The 12,884-nt window shown below is 41.1% G+C and overlaps 1 protein-coding gene across 7 annotated transcripts in view; it reads right to left on the bottom strand.

Annotated features, from left to right (window-relative positions):
• TTC17 (tetratricopeptide repeat domain 17) overlaps positions 1–12,884 on the bottom strand; it is a 54,429-nt gene that overhangs the window by 14,195 nt on the left and 27,350 nt on the right. For all 7 annotated transcript variants that reach the window (XR_014544968.1, XR_014544969.1, XR_014544970.1 and 4 more), the window contains exon 17: positions 2,743–2,913. Coding sequence is in view for 4 of the 7 variants with exons in the window: in XM_083601348.1 (XP_083457474.1) it covers positions 2,743–2,913 (171 nt within the window). In the remaining 3 variants the exon portion in view is untranslated. The remainder of the gene's footprint in view (positions 1–2,742; positions 2,914–12,884) is intronic.

Here is a 12,884-nt window from a genome sequence, read left to right as displayed (position 1 = left end):
TTGAAAAGTCAAGTCACAATATCCGAGACATTATGGAAGATTACATATTAATTACAATAATGGTGTGAAAGGCATGACTGTGTGAACCTATCCTTGTTGCAAGACCATTCCCCCCCACCCCCACAAGAACACAGAAGAGTTGTTTTGCATAAGGATCCAATGCTTAAGAACTGATTAAAACTTTCAGCACTATGATATTCTCAACCCACCCATATTCTGTTTTTGTCTGAAACCAAGACTATGGGAATCAATTTTACACATAGGTTTTTTTAATGCTATAAATGCAGGCTGATGGTAATAAAACCTCTAAGCGGTTTATAATAAATATTTTCAAAAGTTTGATTTAAGTAATTAAAAACACTTAAAAGTTCATTGAAACCAATAGTAAACTAAAGTGGGATTAAAACACAGCAGCATCTTTGTGTATGGATATACTTGCTTAAAGAAAGATGTTTTAGCAGGTGCTGAAAAGAGTAAAGTGAAAGAACCTGCCTGATGTCAGTAAGTGATGGGTTCCAAAGTATAGGTGTTGCTACGCTAAAAGATCTATTTCCTACAACTTGGACTGAAAAGGACTGATCTTTCAAAGCCCTCTCATTAAATTGTTTGTTGGTTTGAAAGCAATAATTTGAATAGCTCTCGGTAGCGACCCTGCTTGGAAAGTTTACATTGTAAGGACAGATCTAAAATGCTTGATTGACACAAGCATCATTTCTTTCCGCTGTATTTTCCAGGAATGAGTATTTTTAGACAATCAAAATTATTTTTTGATTGCTAATTTTTCAAAATCAGACAATATTCTGTTATCTGGAAATACCCTTTTCCATTTTGAGGGGCAGGGGGGAACTATCCAACCTGAAGAGCTCAGAACCTCAAAATTCAAGCTCTCAAGCCACCATGCAGGGGATTCCATTAAGTTCCTCTAAAAAATGTCTCCGGTGAAGCTATCATTCAAGAGGCAAAATACATCAAAAGCAGCTGCATGCTTCTCTTAATGAAATCTGCAAGAAGTTCCCATTAGTTGAAGGGAGCAGCAGTTCCCAGAAACTGGAGCATTTCACTAAGTCATGTAAAGTGAGGGGATTACACACAGGGATTGTTCACAGAAAAACTCCTGCTGGCATGACAAGAAGGAAATTCTGTGGACTTGCCCTTCCACTGAGCAGGGAATGGTAAGGACAATGTGCATTGTCTCAGTATGATGTGGCAACTGCAGAAAGTGCAAATTGCTCATTTGTACAATTGGGGAGAGGAACAGGCAGTTGCTTGGCTCTGTTCACATGACTGAGATATGGATTGCACCTTTTGTGCCCTGATCTAAATCAATTCCCTTTTACTTCCTATTTTTGTGTTGGGATATTGACTCAGAAATAATTAATGAGTGTGATTTCCTATTAGGAAGCCTCATATTAATGAAAGAGGATGAATTTGGGTAGAGGGTATCAGGCAAGCATCCTATGTACCTACCAAGGCATGATCACTAAATGGGAGTCCCCAGAGTTTACTTGCAGTATGTCTCTAAACTGTGATTGCTAAGAACTTAACAAGAGGAGTGGGGCACTTGTTGATCTCCCAGAAGCATCTGGTATGGTGGGCTACTATTAGAAAGAGGGTGCAGGACCAGACAGACCTCTGCTCTGAGTGAGGATGGATCTTCGTGTAATCTAATCAAGGATCCCATTTTATCACAAGCTGCACATGCGCTCTCAGAGCAATGTGACACCATTAGCACGTCTGACAGATGGGAAAGTCCTTTAACAATGGAATTAAACTACAATCCTATGCAATCAAGCAATATGTCTCTACTTTCCCTAATCGTTCTGCAATCAAATTGTATGTAGCTCAGTGAAGCCTGATTTATACACGACATGGGCCATAGGCAAGGATGTGTTCTTTTGCTGCTCTACTATTTTTTTAAGCACTCAACAGGTACGGTGACTTATTTTGTGGTCCAGGCAGGTATGCCATGGACAAATAAACCAGCAGATATGGCAAGTGTATTTAAACATATGCATTTCCATGCAAGGGATTTATCTGTAGCGTGCTCTGCTAAGATGGTCAAGGGTGTAGGTACAGCAGAGATGGCCAACTTCAACATTAAGGTCTGTATAGTAAAAGCTATGGTTTTCCCAGTAGTGGTGTATGGAAGTGAGAGCTGGACCATAAAGAAGGCTGATCGCCGAAGAATTGATACTTTTGAATTATGGTGCTGGATGAGACTCTTGAGAGTCCCATGGACTGCAAGAAGATCAAACCTATCCATTCTTAAGGAAATTAGCCCTGAGTGCTCACTGAAAGGACAGATCCTGAAGCTGAGACTCCAATACTTTGCCCACCTCATGAGAAGACTCCCTGGAAAAGACCATGATGTTGGGAAAGATGGAGGGCACAAGGAGAAGGGGACGACAGAGGACGAGATGGTTGGATAGTGTTCGCGAAGCTACCAGCATGAGTTTGACCAAACTGTGGGAGGCAGTGGAAGACAGGAGTGCCTGGCGTGCTTTGGTCCATGGGGTCACAAAGAGTCGTACACGACTAACCGACTAAACAACAACAACAACAACAACATTCTTAATGGTTGTATCACGCAATGAAATTCCTTCTCTCATACATTTATCAACGCTAACAATGAAAAAGAGGGGCTTTCCAAATTTAGAGAGGTACAAAGTAACAACTGCTCTGAAAAATAAGAAAAGGCTCAACTCCCCCTTTGCTGTGTTCACTATTCCAATATTCACTTACTTTCTAAAGTCAAAGAGGATGACTCTGTTGTGGAGCTGTGAAGAAGATCTGTGGAATCGTCATCAGTCACTGCCACAAGATTTTCTTCTATGGATATGATCTCAGAATTGGGCTTGTCAAGGTACTTCTGCTTGGTATGGCTGTTGCCTTGGCTCTTCTCGTGACAGTGGCCTGTGAAACACACAGACATGACTCCCTTAGGCCAAGCTGCTATAATCATCTGAATTACTGATACACACAAATGGTCTACAAACAAGGATGATCATGTACAATGCTTTGGAAATTAATGGCAGTCATTAAGTGACACACTTTCTGAAGTATCTCACCTGGTCAATCACAAGTGGGAAGAGGAGCACTTGGATGGGCTACGGAATAGAAAATCAACAAGTGCAAAAGGAAGAGGGAGAACGACAGCAAGAATAAAAATATGGAATGCATTTTTATTTAGAAACCAACCCTACAGACAGTGCCCTAAGTCCTACAACATCATAGTTGAAACAGAACTGAGTGGGGGACAAAAACCATGTCTCTTGATGTGCACACACGGAAGGGAGGACAGGACACCCATCCCAAACTCTAGCCAAGCTTTGAAAGCTTCCTGAGTGAGACTCTGAACATACACAGAATTCATTATGTTGGACTACACAGAGAGCACAACAATTTTCCTGCTCGCTCTTTCTTTCTGCTGCAGTATGAAGGCTTGGTCCTATTATTGAAAATCCTGTTATTTGACTCTCAGTTGGTTTCTACTGGGTTGATTTTGATGGTCAAGTTCAAATACTGCACTGTCTCTCTTTCTCTTTAACTGATACAAATCTGCTCAGGAAAGCCTTACAATGTAAGTTTATAGGTAAGAGTTGTGAAATAAAGTGATACCTTGGTTCTCGAACTTAATCTGTTTCAGGAGTCCGATTGACTCTCAAACCATTCGAAAACTGAGGCGTGGCTTCCGATTGGCTGCAGGAGCTTCCTGCACTCAAGCAGAAGCCACATTTGACGTTTGGTTTCTGAAAAACATTCGCAAACCGAACACTTACTTCCAGGTTTGCAGTGTTCAGGAGCTGATTTGTTTGGGAGCCAAGCTGTTCGAGTACCAAGGTACCACTATAAATATCTCCTCAAGCCACATAATCCATGAAAATGTTGAATAAAATTCACAAATCTAATAAAAAACTGGGACTTTCATCCCCACACAGACTTTTGTTCCTCCTTTTGCACAAGTCAAGATTAAACCAGTTTCCTGTTTCAGCCAAACCAGTTAACGATTTTGGAACAAGTGAACTTCAAATGGTTTAATATTTAATAATGTTAAGAAATGAGGTGTTGTTGTTTTTTTAAAGAAACAAGTATGCATGGGCAACTAGATCAATGAAAACGTTTGTGAACTAGTCATACTGGGAACATGCTCAGCTGTAAAATGCAATTTTAGGTTTGGGTATCCATTGCTCCAAGTGAAATATGAGAAAGTATGAAGGCTCAGGATCTCACATAAATAAGGCCAGACTTTTGTTATTTAGGGAGAGGCCAAAATGAAACACAGCAAGATCTAAAGGACATGCAGCCTCAGTAAGAACCTCCCTCTTTAATCTGCTGGTGAGTGGTATTCTATTCAGTAACAGAATGAAGATGATAACCAAAATTATTTTACAATGTAGGCTAATGACAGAGTAGCATAAGCAGCTGAACTTCACATACTTGTAAAGCATCTGCTATACAATTACATTTGTCTTTGTCATCTCTCCCTGGTCTCAGCACTGCACCTCCCTCCCCTCCCCCATCTCATCTCACCCCCCCCCATTAAAATTTAATTGGTTTCATCTTTTTAAATCTGCTTTATGCAGCCTCATGTATAATTCATCAGAGATAGTGAGCACAGGACCACAACACAGAAATGCGGCCTTTTTGGTGACATCTGATCCAGGCTACATTGTGAGATGCCCTTCAGCAGAATGAACCTTGGATACTTTAGCATTCCAAAAAAATAAATAAGAGGATGCTATGAAAAAGCCTTATGAAAAAGCCCACACCCGCACTAAAAAGAACACTGTGGAGAAGAGATGAGGGAAGGACAAAATTGGAAAAGAATGAAATTCTAGAATAATATGCTTGTTAAGCTAGCACCATCTTTATTATTCGTTTTAAATAGATTAGATCAGGGGTGTCCAACTCCCAAGAGACTGCGATCTACTCACAGAGTTAAAAACTGGCAGTCATCTACCCCCTTTTTGGGGGTTTAGGTCAAAGTCTACCTATTGGACATGCCTGGACTAGTTGATGGCACGCACCACTTTTAGAAGATGAAGCCCTGCTATACAGTGGACGCTCGGGTTGCGAACGTTATCCGTGCAGGATGCATGTTCACAACCCGCAGCGGTGCGTCTGTGCACGTGCAGGTTGTGATTCGGCGCTTCTGCACATGTGCAAAGTGCGATTTAGCGCTTCTGCACATGCGCGACCACCAAAACCCGGAAGTAACCCGTCCCGGTACTTCTGGGTTTCGGTGGTTCATAACCCGAAAAAACGTAACCTGAAGCGACTGTAACCTGAGGTATGACTGTAGTAAGAAAGCCACAAAACCTACTTTACTTTACAGAAGTAAAGCAGTTTTACTTTTACAGAAAAAGCAATTGGAGTATTGAAAACCAGTAGCAGCACTCAAAGAGCCACTTTTAGATCTAACGTCTAACACGGAAAGATCTCAGATGCTGGAAGTCTTGACACCACTTGCCAGTGTGTACTAAACTAACGGCATCAGGTGGGGGAAATAATAGAAAATGACACTGCTTTGGAGGACTTCTAGTTGAACAGAAGTGGGGAACCCTTTGCAGCCTGATAGCTGTGCTCCCTTCATAGGCACCTCGCAGGGTGGGCAGGGCCACAGGCAAAAATGGGTGGGCCAACAGGAGCAACTCTGACTTTTGCACGAAGTCTACAATCCAGCCCAACAAAAGTCAGAGGTTTCTACACGTCCCCAACTCTGTATTGTCCATCCAGCCAAGCAAGAAGCCCCGTCACAGTTCAAGGGCACATTCCAGGCAAGCAAAAGCACTTGAGAAGGGCAAGGAGGCATTTGGTTCCTTACTTCTCTATTAAGAGATCATCAGCTGAACAGGAGCCAATGTACACCATAATACTGTTGAAATCAGGGCAACGGTAATTTTGATCAGCTATAATTGATACATCCAAGTTGTGGGCGGTTTCCTCTCAACAATGGTAAAGCTTCAATTTATATAATACTTTTTCATTTAACATTATAAAGTAACCACAGAAATGACAAAGAAAGCAACATAGATAGTAAAGCAGTAAGGATGCTAGACATGTTCTTTGGTGAAAAAAGGTTGAAGGATCTGGGCAAGCACATTCTAGAGAAAACTAGCATTCAGAGGCATATGGCCTCTTGACAGTGGTGGTAGAACATAGCCTTTGATAGTGTCATCCTCCAGACATTTGTCCAATCCTCTTTTAAAATCACCCGAGTTGATGGCCACCACCTCCTGTAGAAGCAAATTCCATAGTTTATAACTATACAGTATGTGGAAGAAGTGCTTTCTTTCATCTGTCCTGAATTCAACTACATTGGATGTCTCCCAGTTCTAATGTTATGAGAGAGGGGGAGAAACTTATCTCTATCCACTTTTTCAACACACAGCATAATTTTATATACCTCTATCATGCACCCTCTTATTCACCTTTTTCCCAATACCAACTTAAGAAACCTCTGTCTAATGTCTACTTGAAGATCTCCCAGAGAGGGATCTCCCCCTCGCATGTATAAGTGTCAAACTATTTTGACCATGAAGAAGTTTCTCTTAATGTTCAACCAAAGTATATCCTCCTGCGACTTTATGGAAGCTCAAAAAGAAGAGTCCTAATCAGGATGTCAAATGTCCATGGAGTAGGAACCCAGCGCCCTCCACAGCTCCCTGTCCATCTCTCATGGTGGTAATATGCACCAGTCCCCCTACTGTTCTGCTATTCCTGTGATAGGGGATCTCTAGCTTGTGACTCCAATTAGGCCTGGCAGGGGTCCTAATTCATGCCATGCTACAATGGAAAAATAGATCACCTGATGTCATGATGGCATCTGGTGACTGACAGTTGAGTGGTCCTGCCCTTCTGTTAAAGCTACCCATCGGGGAGCTCAGAGTCTAGCCATTCCCCATCCTGTTGGTATTTCTAGTCCTTGTGTACTTTTCTTCCACTCCCCCATTCAATCCCAAACAAGACATCAGTAACCTAAATCCTGGAAGCAGAATCATACAATCAGTTTAGCCAACGTTGTTCTCTAATTTACTTGACCATGGCTCTTTGGCTACACTACTGTGAAGGCAATAATGGAATGAATGGCAATTTGATTGATACCACATACTTTGATCCAATATATTATTATACGAACAAAACTAATTTAGTTGATGCTGTAATATGTAGTTCATTATCAATATACATTTCAGCAAGCGGACGTCCTCATCTATATTGATAATAAACTAGTTATATAACAAACCAGTGCACATTTGTTTTTAACTAGGGTGTTCTCACCCCAACGTTGTATGTAAATGTAGAAACAGGTTGATCCTATTAACATATAGGACAAACTGTAACAAAACATATATTACTCCAATATAACTTAGTTGTGACATTTCTTTTTTGCATTACAAAAGCAGCAGTAGCAGCAGCAGCAGCAGCAGCAGCAGCAGCAAGGCACACAACCCAATGTCTGACCAATTGCATAATGGGCTGTGTTCCCAGCAACGATAGTGCTAAAAATTACCCTTATGAAATATAAACCATCACTAAATAAATCATGAAAAGAAAAAAAACAGGGCGAACGTTTGTCTGCTAAATTTGAACACAACATGGCACAAAAGGGACACACGTACACAAACCCACCTCCCCCAGAGAATTCTGTGGGATGGCTAACAACCCCATAGCCCCTTTAAAAATGCACAATTGATCTATGAATAATGGGGCAGGGCTGCAGCTATCGTAAAAGCCACCATACCCTAACCCTTGTCCTACCTCGTCAATGGTTACAACAGGATTTTTCTCCCTGTGACGTGGATAGAGACCACAGCGTGTTCTCAGCCCTGTCTGGGAACGAGGCCCAACATGGAAGATGGTTTCTAAATTTAACTCTCCAACATCGTCAGCAGATAAGAAAGACTAGGAAATGCTATTTGCAATGCCTCTCAGGGTACTCTGATGCTACATATAGAGCAGCAGGCTAAGCAGTGGTGTGGCCTGAATTTCAATTAGTGCCTCAAATATAACTTGACGTCCTTTAGAAGACAGGGGAGGGTGAAACGCACAGACCGTTAGAATGGCGATGGCACGTTCTCGGAAAACCTCTTTGGTTTTTGTATTACAGTTTCTCGTATGCATTTCTGTTTTTTCTCTTTCCAGAATAAAATATTATCTATGTCCACAACCTTTCTTGTATGGAGAACCCCCCATCTTCAGCCATTATCTTCCTAAATACAGGCATACCTTGGAGATATTGCAGAACACTGCAAGAAAGCGACTATCGCAATAAAGCAAGTAACACAATAAATCCCCCCCAGTGTATATTAAAGTTATGTTTACCCTATGCTGCAGTAGCCTATTAAGCCAGGCCCCCTGGCTGCAGGGGCAGGACGGGAAAACCAGTCGCCAGCTCTACTTCTGTGGCCAGAAGAGGGGCAGTGATGGTGGGGCGCTTCCTTCCTTCGGAAGCAGCCGGGCTGCCTGCAACTGCACCCGCAACCTCATAAGGAGCAATATTTGTGAACTGCAATAAGGCAAAGCGCAATAAAATGAGGTGGGGTTCTATGGCTATATATTTATGTAAACCAATTCTATCTATCTACTGCTCTTTAGAGCAAGCCAGAACGATAGTAGATACATTAAGATTGATTTCAATGGCTGTAAACCATGACTTAGCCTGAGTCCAACCCAACATTCCTTGTTTTTAGGGTAAAATATCTGCTCAGTACTATTTCTCTTAAAACACCCAAGCAGCACACCTGAAAATGTTCCTGAGCCATGGCCACAGGACCAGAAAAACTCATCTTAGAGAGAAAAAGACAACTTCTTGGAAGCTGCATTAATGGATCTTTTAGTGTTAAGGCAGATGGGCAACCTGTTCAACAATACAGACCCACCTCTAGGAATGTCTCAAGTGATGGTAGACTGCCACTAATGTGCATTATAGTTATATTTTTTTAAGCAATAGATTTGTCTCTCATTTTCATAAATGTAATCAATCTGGCCTGCAGCATTATTTTAGGATTGTCACACCTAGAAGTGTAAAACTTCAAATCTTGAAAAGTATTGCTAAATAGACTGATGAGCTGAAAGCAAAGTAAATTTGATCTTCTTTCTACTTGCCTTCTTTGTGATTCAGCAGCACTTCTTGTATCTTCAAATTCATCTACGTGGCCAGGAGGGCCACATTTCATAGTGGCTCAGAGAGAAACTTTAATAGCAAATCTGATGCACAAAAGCAAAATATACTCCAAAGTTTCACGAAATTCACTGGAACTTATTCCTAAATGTGCATAATGGAGCAACCACAGACACTTTTGTTTTGTCAGATTTGGGTTTGTTACATATTTCTGACAAGAGTCCTGCTTGTGGCAAGTTCCCTTGTGGCTGACTGTGGCTGGATAGCACCCGCTGCATGGGAATCCCAGAAGCACAATTTGAGCTGGTAGGTGATCAGATTGTTTTCCAAAAGAATGCCTATGATGGCAGATAGCTTCCACATGCTAGTTGTGTTTTTCCTACCTTCTTACTCTAAGAAACCAACTGAAAACTCTCTCATGAAGATGCTTTTACAGATCCCCCACTTGGCTTCTACCTATTATCTTGTCCTTTCACCATTTTCCCTTAAAGAAATGGTTTACTATTTATGATGTTATTATACTTATGTTATTATACTGTGTACTGCACTTGATACAAGCTTTAAATCATATCTAGTAAGGTATAGATATATTTTTCTGAGTAACAGTACTTCTATTCTGAGAGAACCCTTACTCTATATACAGTGGTACCTCGGAAGTCGAACGGAATCCGTTCTGGAAGTCCGTTTGACTTCCAAAATGTTTGGAAACCAAGGCGTGGCTTTCAATTGGCTGCAGAAAGCTGCCGTGGCCATTCAGAAGCCCCGATGGATGTTTGGGTTCCAAAGAATGTTTGTAAACCGGAACACTCACTTCTGGGTTTGTGGCGTTTGGGAACCAGCACCTAATTTTTTAAGACATTATTGTGTTGCTAACTGTAGCTCACTAGCATCTACCCAAATAATATGATCCTGTTCTTCTTGTCCAAACTGGAAAAAACAGGATTATAAATTACAATTTCTCGCCAGAACTTTGGGAAATCTTGCTTTTCTAAAAGAATGTTTGAAGGTTCTTCAAAGCCTCATGTGTGGTGTGGGTGATGTAAAATTGATAAGATACTAGTCTAAAAATAGCTTCCTCCCATGTCTGCCCCATTGTAAAAGCTGGTTGATACTGTATAAATTCTCCCAGTATAGCTCTGGAGAAAACAACACCAAAAGGAAACTACCTAAGGAGCTTATTCCAAAAAGCTCATAGAAGAAATACGTTCTGCTAAATGGAAATGTGATACCTTATGCCACAAGAGGGCATCAGAAAACACAGCATTTTCAGAAAGCACAGTATAGATGCTGCTTAAAGAAACACGTATGTAGTGTGGGAATATTCAGATGAAATGAGAAAATGTATATAGGATAGGGAATGAACAGGAGCTTCATAATAAGAAAAAAGCTAAGAAAAACCAAAACAAAAATGCTACAGAATGAGAATCACCATGTATGGGCGCATATACACAAAGTCCAAGCCAACCTTCTTCAACCTGGTTCCCTCCAGATGTTTTGGACTTCAACTTCCTCCATTCTTGACCATTAGCAATGCTGGCTGGGGCTGATGGGAGTTGTAATCCAAAACAACTGGAGGTGACCAAGTTGGAGAAAGCTGTCCTAAAGAATGTAGAGGAAGCTACTATCATGGCAAATGAAAGAGGGAGACGTGAGCATATCGCCAAAGTTAATTTTTGAAAGTCCATCTGGGACCATCCAGGGTAATCCCCCAAACAATAGCGCCTGATATTCATGTTAATAAAGGAAAGTAGGTACATCAAGGACTGGAAGTCAGAAACAGTTACTGTGGTTGAACATTTATTTTGGCCTACCAAACTTTTCTCCACTGTTGTCCTCTAGATGTTTTGGAGAACACTTCTATAAACCCTGACCATTATTTGGCCATGGTGGCTGTTGTCCAAAACACCTGGAGGCCATGAGAATTGTCTAGCTCGAGCAAATTTAAGGCTCTAACTCTACACTTGCTTTACTGGGAACAGAACTTATTTTTGAATAAGCATGTACATAATTGCATTATAAACTTATAACAACCTTTCTGCGAAACACTTGAGTGAAAAGGAAAAGGTGGCAAACACTGCAACACCTAGGATATATCCTAAATCCACTTACAAGAGAGTATGTCCCACTGAACATGGAGTTACTTGTAAGTATATACTGTATGTATATGATTGCATTATTAGGTCTGATACACACACACACACAGAGGATTTTTAACCCTGGTGAAAACTATTTTTATTATGACATATTTGGAGCAGATCTGGTGACCATTAATTTTTGTCGTGTAATTCTTTACCTGGGACAGTGTCTAAGGGGCAAAGCACAGCCCTGTGCCTAATTGCTATTCTTATGTTATTTGAGAAATAAATTTATTTATTTACCTCAGATAAAAATCACTCGTTATCACACTGCTAAGCCAGTATGTCAAGGGAGAAGTAGGATCTATTGCTACTGAAGCCCTTTCATTCTTCCACCTTTATAGTAAGAAACCAAAAGTAACGGGAATGTATAGGCATACCATGGAGATATTGCAGGTTTGGTTCCAGACCACCGCAATAAAGCACTTTTTGTTTTGTTTCTTAGTGCATATGCAAGTTATGTTTACATGATACTGTAGTCTATTAAGCCACACACCCCACAGCTGCAGGGGTGGGGGGAAACCTAGCTCCAGCTCCAGCCCTAGCCAGTTCTACTCCCGTGGCCAGAAGTTGGATGGCAGGGGCAGGGCAAAGCTTCCTTCCCCTGCAAGCAGCCAGAATGCTTGCAGGTACACTGTGTCTTGTAAGAAGCAATCATCTGTCAAGCACAATAAAGCAAGGTATGCCGGTACAACATGCCATCCCATTTCTGCACCATAGTCAGTTCAATTAGTAGAATGCTAATTGTGTTGTGCTCAGAGAGATGGTAATTCATCAATGTGATTAACTCCCACCCCATATCTAACTGGCGCAGCAACAAGTACAATAGTGGTGATACTCAACTACCCTGGGTATTTAGTTGTGTATCATTACTGAACCTTAATCTGGATGCGTTCAAGATTACCGGACTTGTGTTCCACAAAGTAATGACTTTCCATTAAATAGGAGTTAGCATCAGTAACATGTGGAATGCAAGCAAACCCTACATGTAGGTTTTATTTATTTGATTACGTGGCACAAAACTTCACTACACCAATGTTGCACTATCTACTTTTTGTGTATCAGTGGTGGAGCATATGCATTACATGCTGAATATCCCAGTTTCAATCCCTGGCATTTCTAGATAGGACTGGGAAAGATCCCTGTTTCAATCCCTGGAGAGCTATTGCCAGTCAAGGTAGACTGGCATTCCCCAACTGGTGCTCTCCAGATGTTTTGAACTTCATCCACCATCATCCCTGCCCCATGTTCACGCAGGCTGGGACCAACAGGAGTTGTAGCCCAAAACATCTGGGGGGCACCAGGCTGGGGAAGGATGGCATATACAATAACAAGCTAGATGGACTCGGTCAGTTCTGGGTGTCCCTGTGCTTCAGATATGCTGAAATATTTTTCAAAGGTTTGATTCCTATAAGAAGGTTTTTTTTCTTTTCTTTTTGAGCCCATTAAGGGAAAAAAAAAAAGATAGAACACAGAACAATGATCATCAGACATCCTGGCAAATTCCTGGTTTCTTCTTTTCACTTTCCCTTTTTTTCAATCCCGCAATAAAATAAAAAAATAAAAAATCAAGTGTCAGAAGCTGGAGTCATTAGAATGTTTATTTCACATTCTAAAAATAACAACAA

This window comes from Podarcis filfolensis (genome assembly GCF_964270895.1).
Source record: "Podarcis filfolensis genome assembly, chromosome: 1".
Lineage (NCBI taxonomy): Eukaryota > Metazoa > Chordata > Lepidosauria > Squamata > Lacertidae > Podarcis > Podarcis filfolensis.
The sequence above is the reverse complement of the archived record's forward strand: the minus strand, read 5'-3'. Positions and strand labels throughout refer to the sequence as shown.